The sequence below is a fragment of the Vigna unguiculata genome, chromosome 5 (genome assembly GCF_004118075.2).
Source record: "Vigna unguiculata cultivar IT97K-499-35 chromosome 5, ASM411807v1, whole genome shotgun sequence".
Classification (NCBI taxonomy): Eukaryota; Viridiplantae; Streptophyta; class Magnoliopsida; order Fabales; family Fabaceae; genus Vigna; species Vigna unguiculata.
In genome coordinates this window covers 48,405,220-48,417,710 of record NC_040283.1, presented here as the reverse complement: position 1 = coordinate 48,417,710, position 12,491 = coordinate 48,405,220, and the positions used below count along the sequence as shown (strand labels likewise).

At 33.0% G+C, this 12,491-nt stretch overlaps 3 protein-coding genes across 3 annotated transcripts; 1 reads left to right on the top strand and 2 right to left on the bottom strand.

Moving 5' to 3' along the window:
• Positions 1-1,350: 1,350 nt before the first annotated feature.
• Positions 1,351-3,640, top strand: LOC114183949 (pentatricopeptide repeat-containing protein At1g80880, mitochondrial). The gene is made up of 2 exons (XM_028071153.1): positions 1,351-1,988; positions 2,348-3,640. The coding sequence occupies exons 1-2, from the start codon at positions 1,465-1,467 to the stop codon at positions 3,360-3,362; spliced, it is 1,539 nt and encodes a 512-aa protein (XP_027926954.1). The 5' UTR covers positions 1,351-1,464; the 3' UTR covers positions 3,363-3,640.
• Positions 3,641-5,961: 2,321 nt separating this feature from the next.
• LOC114185256 (putative receptor-like protein kinase At1g80870) lies at positions 5,962-8,790 on the bottom strand. The gene has a single exon (XM_028072878.1). It carries the CDS (start codon positions 8,404-8,406, stop codon positions 6,268-6,270), a length of 2,139 nt encoding a protein of 712 aa, XP_027928679.1. The 5' UTR covers positions 8,407-8,790; the 3' UTR covers positions 5,962-6,267.
• A 2,479-nt stretch (positions 8,791-11,269) lies between these two features.
• LOC114183684 lies at positions 11,270-11,924 on the bottom strand. The gene has a single exon (XM_028070794.1). It carries the CDS (start codon positions 11,863-11,865, stop codon positions 11,686-11,688), a length of 180 nt encoding a protein of 59 aa, XP_027926595.1. The 5' UTR covers positions 11,866-11,924; the 3' UTR covers positions 11,270-11,685.
• Between the last annotated feature and the right edge of the window lie 567 nt (positions 11,925-12,491).

The following is a 12,491-nucleotide window of genomic DNA, read 5'->3' as shown; positions in this document are numbered from 1 at the left end:
AACTTATAACAATTTTAAAATATAAAATTTTGAAAAGCATTAATTATAGTTTTGGAATGATTAAAATTAACAAATTTGAAATTAAGTATTTAATGAAAGGGAAAGTATACTCCCAGCATGATAGTGATGCAGCATCGAAAGAGTCCGAAAAAGGATAAGGTGCTTTGATATGTGTTGCCTCTTGGACCATAATTGGATTCCTCGTTTTTTGTTTTGGACTATAACTGCATTCACATTTTTAATGTGGAAACTTTACTCATATGTTTTGTTTTGAATTATAATTTTAACAATTTCATATAATAATAATAAAGTTCCTAGTTTAATAGATTAAAATAATACCTTTCTATTTATGAGGTTTAATTACATAATTATGATAGTTAAGAGAAATGTTAATATCAAAACTGTTAACGGATTAATACGCATGAAATAGATTTTATATTTAACTCAATCTTATAAATTAAAATGATTAAAATGTATTTACATACATATAAATTGTATATAATCAGTTAATGTGAAATCTTCGATATATATCTCCACTTTATTAGAATAAACTCTAATATATAATTATAATACCATATAAAAAACATGAATTTTAAATTTAATTAAATTTTATAAAACAGACTTGTTATATGAGATTTACCTTACTTATATATTATTTGTATATTATATAAGTTGGTTATATTTTTCGAAAATTACTTTATTAGCAATATTCATCTATGTATTATAATTAGAGGAGTTTTGTCTTTGATAAAAGATAATAAAAAGTTAAAATAAGGTCAATTTAAATTTATTTTAGCAAAGTACTTTAAGAATTATAAGATATTTACTGTATTGTGAATTGTAACTTAATTATTATTATTTTCATTAATTATTCGTAATACATTTTAATGATTTATAAGAAAAGATGAAAAGCGATTTCAACATTTAAGATATTAAATAGTATATATTTATTTTAGTTAGGTATGACAATATAATGATATCATAATATGAATATATGATGATATAATGATAATACTATATTATATAATGATAAGATAATATAACGATATAATAATATAACGATACAACAATATAATAATATGATGATATGACAATATAATAATATGATGATATAATATTATGACAATATGATGATATAACGATATGACGATATATTACGATATAAAGATATAATGAAAAAGTATGACTATATTGTTTAATAACTACATCATTAAATTAAAGAGAAAAAAAATTAATAGTGATAATTTAATTGAAAATTTTAAATTTATTGAGTCCTTGAAATATTATAAAAATTTATCAGAAAGTTTCTAAATTTACAATATACTTAGTAAATAAAGCCTAAATGTATCTTAAAAATACGAACTCTTTCCTCTTTTCTGGCACTGACAAAAATTAAGCTCCCAACAGAAGGAAGGTCTCATGGTAACATAGGATGCGTGGCAAAGGTTGAAAGTTGAAGTCCCAATGGCTGCACCTCTCTGGCGCTACTATTCTTACTTTTCATGCAGGTTGCAAGGCATCGCAAAACCAAATTCCCAACTGACTGTGCCCGTAGTCGGAATTGGAAGCAGTAATAAATTTTCCTCTGAGGCATTGCATCAAACAGTTTCATTACACTCTCGGACTCACAACCAGTACCATGCGCCTTTTGACTTCAACTTCAACTTGGATGACCCATCACTACCAGAGTTTCTAGAATTGCTCAAAAAAATTGCCCATTCGTCTTCGCAAGCAGAGGGTTTCCATTCATCAAGTTTCCAAGTAAATAGGGATTTGATATGTTCCGCTATTTGGGCATTGAGGGAGGAATGGAAACCTGCATTCCTTGCCTTCAAATGGAATTGCCATCTTAACGACGAGAAAGTTTGCAACTTGATGATCTGGGTATCGGCAACTCATGGAAAGTTTTCCACTGCTTGGTGCATCATTCGAGATATGCATCATTCGTCTCTCTCTACGCGTCAAGCTATGCTTATTATGATTGATAGGTAAGCTACTTCAACATTCAATCTCCAAATAAATATTACTCTAAATTGCCTTAGTTTTACAAATTTATCTTCATACATTTGAAATAACTTATCTGCTGAAGTGCAATGCATAGTTGATAGCAAATAAAGTGTACAGCTTGTTCTCCTTCAGTCTATTGTGGATATGATAATATCTACTTTGACGAATTCTTAGCCATAGATTGTTGATGCCAGTCTTGCTTTGATTTTTTCTGATTCATGACATGATCTTAATTATTTTCTTGTGATCATAAATTTTGTCGATTCTTGATAGTGTTGTCAATTCTGTTAATAGTGGGTAGTTTCCCTCATTTTTACTTATGGTATTTTGTTTCGTTCAGATATGCATCTGTAAACAACACAGCCAAGGCTATTCAAACATTCAACTTTATGGACACGTTCAGATTGACTCCTGATCAAGAAGCATTTCATGCACTTTTGGCTGCTCTTTGTAAATATGGAAACGTTGAAGAGGCCGAAGAGTTTATGCTAGTGAATAAGAAGCTCTTCCTACTTGAGACAAAGAGCTTTAACATTATTCTTAATGGATGGTGTAACATAACAAAGGATGTATATGAAGCAAAAAGAGTTTGGAGAGAAATGTCAAAATACTGTATAACACCCGATGGTACTTCGTATAGCTACATGATTTCCTGCTTCTCAAAGGAAGGGAACCTCTTTGACTCTCTTAGACTCTATGATCAGATGAAGAAAAGGGGATGGACCCCTGGAATAGAGGTATACAATTCGTTGGTATATGTTTTAAGTCGTGCCAATTGCTTGAAGGAAGCTCTTAGGACTATAGATAAGTTGAAAGAACAAGGTTTGCAGCCTGATTCTTCGACCTTCAATTCCATGATACTCCCTCTTTGTGAAACTGGAAAACTAGCGGAGGCAAGGGTAGTATTTAACACAATGGTAGAAGAGAATTTTAGTCCAACCACTGAAACCTACCATGCATTTTTTGAGGGAACAGATTATCAAGGATCATTGGAATTTCTGAGTAGGATGAAAGATTCTGGTCTGGGTCCAAATAAGGATTCCTTTCTCATAATTCTGACAAAATTCTTAAAGTTGAAACAACCTGTAAATGCACTGAAAATTTGGACTGAAATGAAAGCATATGATTTGGTCCCTAGTTGTGTGCATTACAAAGTAATGGTTGAAGGGCTTGTAAATTGTAGGTGGTTCATAAAGGCCAGATATTTTTATGAGGAGATGATTTCAAATGGATGTTCAGCAGATCCAAAGCTTAATAAGCTCTTCCAGAAAGAAGTAACAGTTAGTGGTGATAAAGGAAAACAGAATGTTAGAAATGCTAGTAGTAGTAAAAGTGTGAAATATTCTATAAAATGATTAGATGAAGCAGAAAAATTATTAAGACCAGTGAAGAGAGAGGACATTCTGTAACTTGTAACAGAGAAGCAGATGCTCCCCATATTTGCCAAATTTCCTACTTTACTCGTCTTAAGTTATCAAATTCCATATACGAGCATGTAGAACATCTGTGTGTATCTGTGTGTGTTTATTTTATACTCTGTTTCAAGAAAATTAATCCGTAGGTACAATTCCCAACATAGAAATGCCAATTTTCCAAGTCTCGTGAGGAGTTGCAAGTTTGCATTCTAACTTTTCCTTTTCCTTAATGGTGAATTTTGTGGTTATGCAAATTATGAATTATTGCTCTGTCTAGAAAGCTGTTACATCCTTTCATGCATTTTATTATTTACTTTAATACATTTTATTATTTGAATAAATTTTATGTTAGTTTCATCTTTATTAAAAGGTAAAATAAAAAAAGCGTACTTTTGTTAGTGGGATATGGCCAAACTTATATCAATGCCATTATCTCTTAGAGCATTTTAAATATAATTGTCTTCCAGAGGATCTTATTTTAAGATATAAGATCTTAGTTTTTTTTTTTTTCTGGGTGAGTTCCTTCAGAATAAAATCTTTATGGTTGCTTGTAAATGAAAAATTATTTCATTGTTTTTAATTAAAAATACAGAATTAAAAATTTACTCTGAAACTAAATTAATTAAGTACAAATAAAAAGTTGCAAAAACATGAGTTCTTAGACATTTATATGATTAAAAAAGTAAATCTATACATGATGTAAACATGAATAACATTAATTGTTTTAAACAAGATAAATATCTTAAATTGATAATAACATTAGAAATATCTTAAATTGTAAGAAGACTACTGTTGGTGTAAGAAGTCATGTTCAACTTTTTGAAACCTTCACGCTCGTTTCCCTATTTATTCTTTTCAGAAAAAAGTAAAGTGCTTCAATTAAAAAATAAAACAGTAATCTTAATAATACCTATGGCTATAGGCTATGAAGCACTTTTAATCTTTATCTTAGATATTATATTCTTAAAGGAACAAAGTCCGGATAAAAACTTTCCTCCTAAAATTAAGATTATTTTTACAAAAATAAATAAAACAAAACCAGTTAATTGATTAATAACCATAAAAAATAAAAAGTAATTACAAATAATAATTAAAAAATAGAACGTTAAATTTAAAAAGAAATTTTCATTAATTTAATACGCAAATCTAACAAATATTTTTATATTTAATTAATATACTAGGAGAAAAATAATCATATCAAATCATAAAATATATCTTTCAATTCCTTTCGAAGTAATTAAAAGGAAACTAAAAAAAGAAGGAAATTTTAATTTTTTCTTGTGGTATGTATTCTGGTGGATTGAAACAAATTCTTACAAGTAAGATTTTAAGTAAAACAATTGTTGAGAATAATAAAAATATACTTAATGAAAAAATGTGAAATTTAAATACCAAGATGCAACAAATTATAGAAATAAAAAAAAATCTAACTCAATGATTTATTTTTACTGCATTTAATTTTTTTTCAAGTGTTTATTTATTTTAAAATTTTGAAACCATTGTGACAAAAAAAAAAAAAGAAAGAAAGAAAGAACGAAGAAAGATGTAGAGTTTCTTACTTTTCAAATTCAATGAATTTCCATCCAAAAATATACAAAACTATTAACGAAACATTAAAACTATAAGTTCACATTCAATCTTCTTCCTACATTATAATTTCTTTTTAAACCATTCTTTAATGTTAACAACTTTTTATATTTCATCCTCTTAAGTAAAATATTGAGTAAACTTGATAATCTCGAAAACAAACTTCAACGATTTCAATCATGATTTAGAGTGTTATTTATAAAACAATTCAAAATTTGAGATAATTAAAACATATTTAATCTGCTATATATTTGACTTCTTATTACTGTGTATGTTCATTAAAAAGATTTAATTATGTTTGAATTTTTATATTTATTTTTTCACTTTGATATTATAATAAACATCCACATCTTTGCACAAGTTCATTCTCTAGTAAAGTGTAAAGAGAAGCAAATCATGCAGCATTGGTGGGTTAGTATATGCTTTTTTCAGTGCTGTAGCATACACACCACAATGATATCATTACTTTTACGTATTCAAGTATTAATAACAATCTCTGTTACTTGGTTTTGTCCTTATATATACACGAATTTTTTGGATTGCGTGGCGTTTGATTTGGCTTTGTCTTTGTCTTCTTTAACAAACGTTGAGAATAAAGACAAGATGATTGCATGTCGTGCAAAATCATGGAAAACAAAGTAATGTCAACGACATTATGACACAGTCATACTTTTACTGAGAAATAGAACAAGCACAATGCTGGGTTAATCATGCTGTTTTAATAGTGACTCACTTTAGTCTCTGATTATGACTTCTCTTGTCCTTCGTCAAACCACCAATAAATATCAAACATGTTATACAATTAAAAATTTCAAACCTCTTAGGTGTTAGAATTGTTTGCTGTTAACAAAAACCAAGCTTAGTTGTTGGATCTGCTATATCAGACAGACCAATGCAGCCATAAATCTTTGTTTTTTGTTCTTTGTTCTTTGTTTTAGTTGCTTTATGGTAGTCAAATTCAAAGTGGTCGTTTTTTTTTTCCATTGCCACAACTAACATTTCACTGAAAAACAAATGCAACTAACAGATACCCTTTTGCCCTTATCTGTTACAATGAAGAGTTAAGCTAAATCAGTAACCATTCTATACAAATTTCTGATCAAGCCACACTGAGAACAATCAGTGGAAATTGAGTCATCAGAAAGAACAAATAACTTAGCTGATTTACATTCAACATAAATCTAACAACAGGCGTGTATTCAGGCTTGAATGAAAACATATCCACTGATTCTGCAGATGACTTGTGAATCACAAAAAACTATTCTGCAGTGCTCTTCTGTTTTCTCCTTGTTCTGCCGTAAAATTTGGAAGGTGGAGAAGGGGAGAGCTCAAATGGAAGTGGTGGAAGATCCATCTCCCCCTTCAAAATCTTAACAATATCCCCAATATCCAGCCTCAACTCAGGAATTTTCTGTAAGCAAGTGAGTGCCAAATTGATACACAGGCTTGCTTGCTCCTTGTTGAAATCCTCTTTCAATCTCTCATCAACTAGTTCTAAAATGTTACCAGCTTGAGCCAAGTGTCTACACCAGCTTATCAGGTTAGCTTTCTCTAGCTTCATGGGTGATGCAAGAACATGTAAGGGTCTCCTACCTGACACAATCACAAGAATCAAAACTCCAAAACTATAAATATCAGCTTTCTCCATCAAGAATCCACACCCTCCATATTCTGGTGCCACATAACACAGTGTCCCTCTCATGCTAGTTGTGCTGCTGAGCTCGCGGCTGAAAAGATCTCCACTCCACATGTCACTACCAATGGAAAGAGTACTCTTTTTCTTCCACCCTCTTCTGAAGCTAAACTCTCCATTTTGATCACATTCATCTTGACCCTCCTCTCCAAACTTCTTACGTCTGCAAAGATAAAACCTTCTACCCAAATCAAAATGGGGCACTTTCATTCCTTTCTTCCATTTAGTGTGAAGATTTTTCAGTTTATTTGTCTTCTTGCTTAATTCAGCCAGATGCTCTTCTCTCCACCACTCTTGCATCTTCCTGTGTTTCTTTTTCTGATTTTTCTTTCCCCTTGACTCTTTTTTCTCAATCCCATTATCTGTAGTATTGTGTCCTACCCCAAACACCTGTGGCTGGGGTGCAATTGCATCTTGGTCTTTATCCTTTGGGCTTGAAGTTTCCAACTCCACTTTCTCTTGAACATTGTTCTTACCATGATCCCAATCAGGGTTTGATGGACAAATCTGACTCCCAATCCACTCCATAACATAGTCTTTACTACATAACTCTCCACTTCCATCCTGTCTCCACCACCAGTCCTTTCCCCACTGTTTCCCATTTGCCTTTTCATCATCCACCAAAGGAGAAGCATTCACTGTTAACTCCTTACTATAATCAATGCTAGAAAGCTCATCATCATAAGGAAAAAACTTACCATTCCACTCATCTCTATCCAAAGCTGATATTTCCTTACCCTTTGCATTCACACTCCTGATTTCACTTTCACCAGCAATATTGGCATTATAATTCAAAGAATTCAAATTCAAAGCTTTGACATTAAAGCAGGTCCTACTATTTTTAGATGAAGAAGAGGCTTGCAAAGCTAGAGCAAAATCTACTTCACTGACACTCTCAACCGGAGTACCAATAGCAGGAGTTTCTGCAGTCAAATTAGTCAAATTACCTGAAAGCTCTTGGCTTTTCCATAGATCCTGGCTCCTCCCTAGGTCCTGGCTAAACAAGTCAACACCAAACTCACCCTCCACCTTAATCCTTGACAAGCCAAAGTCGGAGATCTTCCCACGCCACTCTGCATCAAGCAGAACATTGCTTGGCTTGATATCACCATGGATCACTGGAGGATCACATCCAAGGTGCAAGAACTCCATAGCTCTAGCAACATCCAATATTATGCAAAACCTGCTCTCCCAACTCAAACTCAAACCCTCATCTCCAAAGAGGGACTCCTGCAAGCTTCTGTTGGGCATATACTCATACACCAGCACCCTTTTGTTCTTTTCCACACAGTAACCCAAAAGAGTCACCAAAAATGGTGACCTTAACCCTCCAAGAATCTGCAGCTCGTTTTGAAACTCTCTCTCTGACTGCAAAGACAATTGGTCCAGACGCTTGATGGCAATCAACTTGCCGTCTTTAAGCACGCCTCTGAAAACAGTGCCAGAGCCACCTTTGCCAATTACATTCGCAGTGTCGAAGCCATTGGTGGCGTGCTTTAAATCTTTGTATGCGAATCTTTGGAGCTTCAAGGGAGCACTTGCATCAAAGGGGATGGTCTTGGCCCTGTGAACTAGAGAAAGCCACAGATGGTAGAGGAAGTAAACGATTGAGCAGAAAATCACAACACAAGCTGAAATGGTGAGTGCTAGGAAGAGGGCCTTGGTTTTTGTGGGACTTGTGGGAGGAAAGGGTCTTGAAGGCATGGCGTGTTGTGTGGATGAGAGAATGCTGATCACAGAAACCAGTGGAGAAGAAAAAGTAACTGAAGAGTAGTAATATGGAGATGGGCATTCTGGTTTTCCATTTCCTTCTCTTTGTGTTTTCAAAGGGTATCCAAAGTAGATCGCTTTACAATTAGATAATCATCAGAGTAGGAGCTGTCTTCTACTATTCTTAACTCTCTTTTGTTTTTCTCATTTCCCTTGATTTATGCTATGGTTTGGTTTCTATGCACTCATTTAATCAAATGATACGAGATTAACGATTGGGAAATGAGGATTAGAAAAAGGCAAGGGAGGGAGGGACCCAAGGTGCTTTTGACTAAAGAGAAAGTTTTGCGGCAAAGTCTTGGGATCACTTACGTGAAGACGAGGGAGAGACAAGGAAAGAGAAGCAAACACTACTCAGTGTGTGATAATGTTGGGGGAAATGAACATTATTGTTATTATTATTATTATTATGCATTACAGATGTTAATTGGTTTGAAAACATCAAAGATTATTTTATGCGCAGTTATTTTGTCCCATGCGCCATCACTAGGCCACGTGCACTGCTTAGAATCTAGAGATACTACTCTTTTTAATTCTTTCTTGTTCAGTAATTTCTAGCAGAAGAGGTTCGCACTTCACACACATCCTTGGATAACCACCATATCTTGTCTTCCATCATTATTTACATTGCAGCTCCGGTCCCATGTCGCACTAAAATACAGCATCATATGTGAACAACTTTCATTAAGTAATGCTTTTTATTCGGGTCGTGGTTGAAGATGATATTATGTTAGACATACAGATATAAAGATAACGTGGTACTGTGTAATACATTATTTGAAGTATAGTTTTACTTGAAATGAATTTAAAACTATATTCAAAAAGGTGAAACTGATTTCTGATTTTGCTATCTTAAGCAAGTGTGTTACTTATAGTTAAAGTAAATTAGGCTGTGCAGAAAAAAAAAATACCGTCAAACAAATAAAGGTAAAGTAAATTCTCTAGCTTTACTTTTGCTCAATCTATTTTTAACACATCCATGAAACCTTTGGTCGAGTTGATCGTTGTCCATATCAGACCAAGTTGTGGCAGAAAAGGGGTGAAATAACTCAGAAGTTGGAATATCTTAGAATAAAGAAACTCATGTTCCTCCTTCTCTTTGCATGATAGCAGACCTATGATTGACCTTTAATCGTCGAAGCTTTGCTTTCTGCTTTTTCTACTTTCTACTTTTGGATACCAATATCATTAGAACGATAAACAAATCACAAGCTCACTCTTTCTTATTGATCCAAAGCCCTTAAGAATGTAACAAACAAAATTAAAGGTAAATATGTATGCATGTTAGAGTGGTGTTCACATCATGGAGGCCCAAAGTGTCATCTTCTGCAATTGCACTAGCAATAAACATGGCATTGTCGTATGTGTCTTTGTTACTTTAGTTCCTCAGTGTCCCACTTCAAAACCCAGAAAAGGGAAGTGCACATAGACAAAATTAGCTGTCTAAGAGAATAACAGGTGGAATGTTGCTATTCCTAATGCACTGCACGCAAACATAGTTAACTTTTTTCGTGCTTCAGCAGTTAGTGAGCAAAAGAACATGGGTGCAGGTACAATGAGTGGGACCTCGTTCAACTCCATTCCACCAAGACCATATCTGTTATTTGCTTCGATTTCTCTCTCAAGTTGTTTGGTGTGGAGGATATTTTTTCATTTCTTTTCACAAGTTTATGCAGAAAATAGCAAAAACTACTTCTGATATAGTCTTATGTTTTCACTTCTTTTATAAACTTCAAAAAACAGGAAATGGGTACGAAGTTTATGTGATTTAGATATAAAATAACTATATATCCATATAATCAAACAGTTGAGTTACTTCAACATTAACCTAGCTCGCTCTCTGGTGGATGCTTTAGGTGCTGCTTTCATTATTAGTTTGTGTTTCCCTTTCGTCTGCTCTGTACCTAAAAATGATTTTAAATTTTTGAAGTACTATAAATTTTCAACATGTTCATACTTATTTTATCCACCAGCGGAAAATGACCTGCAACCATAAGTTATTTGATATGGAAAGACATACTTCAAACTGAAAGTGAAACTTTTAAGTGAGAATATTTTCGAGGGAATTTCCAACAGGAAAGTAAGAAATAAATTAAATATTCTTAAAAGTATGACTAAAATTTCTCGTCACTGCTTATACTTTCCAGGTAAGATACTTTAATTATAGTGACGATATTGAACGATGGTTTAATTAAAGAGGAATATTGCACTTGATGGTGGGGTAGACCATATATGTTTTTAAAATTTTTTGTCTCAACAGAATTTTCGTCACGATAAGCATAAAATGTAATCATTAATGAAGTTGATTACATTCAATCGAATGTTGCTGGACCATTGGCGATTAAGCCCTTTTCTTTAAATAAATTGGTTGATCCCATGCCTGAAATCCATCCAAAAACTGGAGGATTGACCTTTTAAGAATAAAAGATTTAATTAATGACAAATACACTTAATGTGTGTCAATCCCATAACTATTTCCATAAGGACTCTTTCTGAGGTCTCTTCTTTTAAGATTACCCTTTCTAAGTTAGATGGGTTATAAAAGAAAAAGGATAATAATGACGAAACGATCCGATTCCAAAAAAAAAAAAAATAGCCTTTTGAGAGGAGATCATCGTTATTTAAACAGACCTTCCATGTTTGTTAAATGAGAAGCACACCAATACATACTGAAAAGAGGATGGCATGGGTGAAAATTTTGTACATTTATATGGGGCACAAGTAAACAACAATAACAAGTCTTATTACTGTATGCATTGGAATGCATAAGCGTAAATGAAAAATCAGAGTCCACCAATGTAGTAGGGGCATCATGTTCTTGTTAAACCAGAAAATCAAATGCACACAAAAAATATTTGTTATCAAGCCCATAATTGAATGTTAAATAAAACTCTCATGACCATGAAAAACAGATTTCTGGCCTGGAGCTATCTTATCATCCTAGTTTCCCAGATTTAAGAAACTGGGTATATGATACCTTTCAACAGTGTCTCAGTGCAAGATTCAGATCAGGAAGACCGCGGAAGAATGCGAATGCTTCCTAAGAAAGGACAAAATAATGAGCATTAACTGCTAAGAATGCTTCCATAAAAATCTTCTTCTAATTTGTGTTTTCAAAAAGCTTATAATTGAGGTATTTGAACCTATAAAAAAGGATTTTTATAAGGCAAAACAAAACAAGAATCTTATTCCAATATGGCACCAATTTACAAACTAAACATCATCATCATCATCCCACTTCTTGGGCTTGCGGTATTTTTCCTCCACAACTTTTGCCATGAACAAGGCAGTGTCAGCTAACTTTGTGATATTAGGAACTTGATAATTCTGAGCCAAGTAAACCCCACATACTGTCCCTGATATGAAAGAGAAGCAACTCCTAATTATACCCATAGTTGCTCAAGTGTTTGCTATGAATGTCTGCTATTGAGAAATCGCTTTAGCAAGAATCACTGTCAGAAATAAGCAAACCAGCATTTAGTTAAAATCATATAAGTAGTTTTAAATTTCGTGGTAGGCCAATGGCTGTGAAGAAGTTCCACTGGCATATACTCAAGGAGGCCACTAACATTAGTAATGAAGTATTTTCCAAATCAATGGTGTGTGGCTACATAAATATGTATCTAACTTCTAGTCTTAAGGGTGCTTTGCTAGTTTAAAAGTGCTATACATGATTTAGAAAACATTATGATAAACAATTCCAAATTAGTTCTTCTAATCGATCATTCACAAAACAGAAGTCTCTATTTGTGAAAAGTTCATTTGCCTATAGGTTGCTGGATTGACTGTAACATAATATCCCATGTAGCATGGCATATTGAAGCTATTCTAAGATATAGCTCATACTATATTATATTCAAAATACAAAATCTAAAATGAGAACCATATAAAACAGAAGTGAAAATTATACAGAAAAACTATGGCCTAGTCTAGTCTCCCCCAATGAGTATGTTTTGGATCTAAATAGTGATAATGAGAAATATATCTAAGTTCTGGAAGCATATAGGCAGATATTCAAC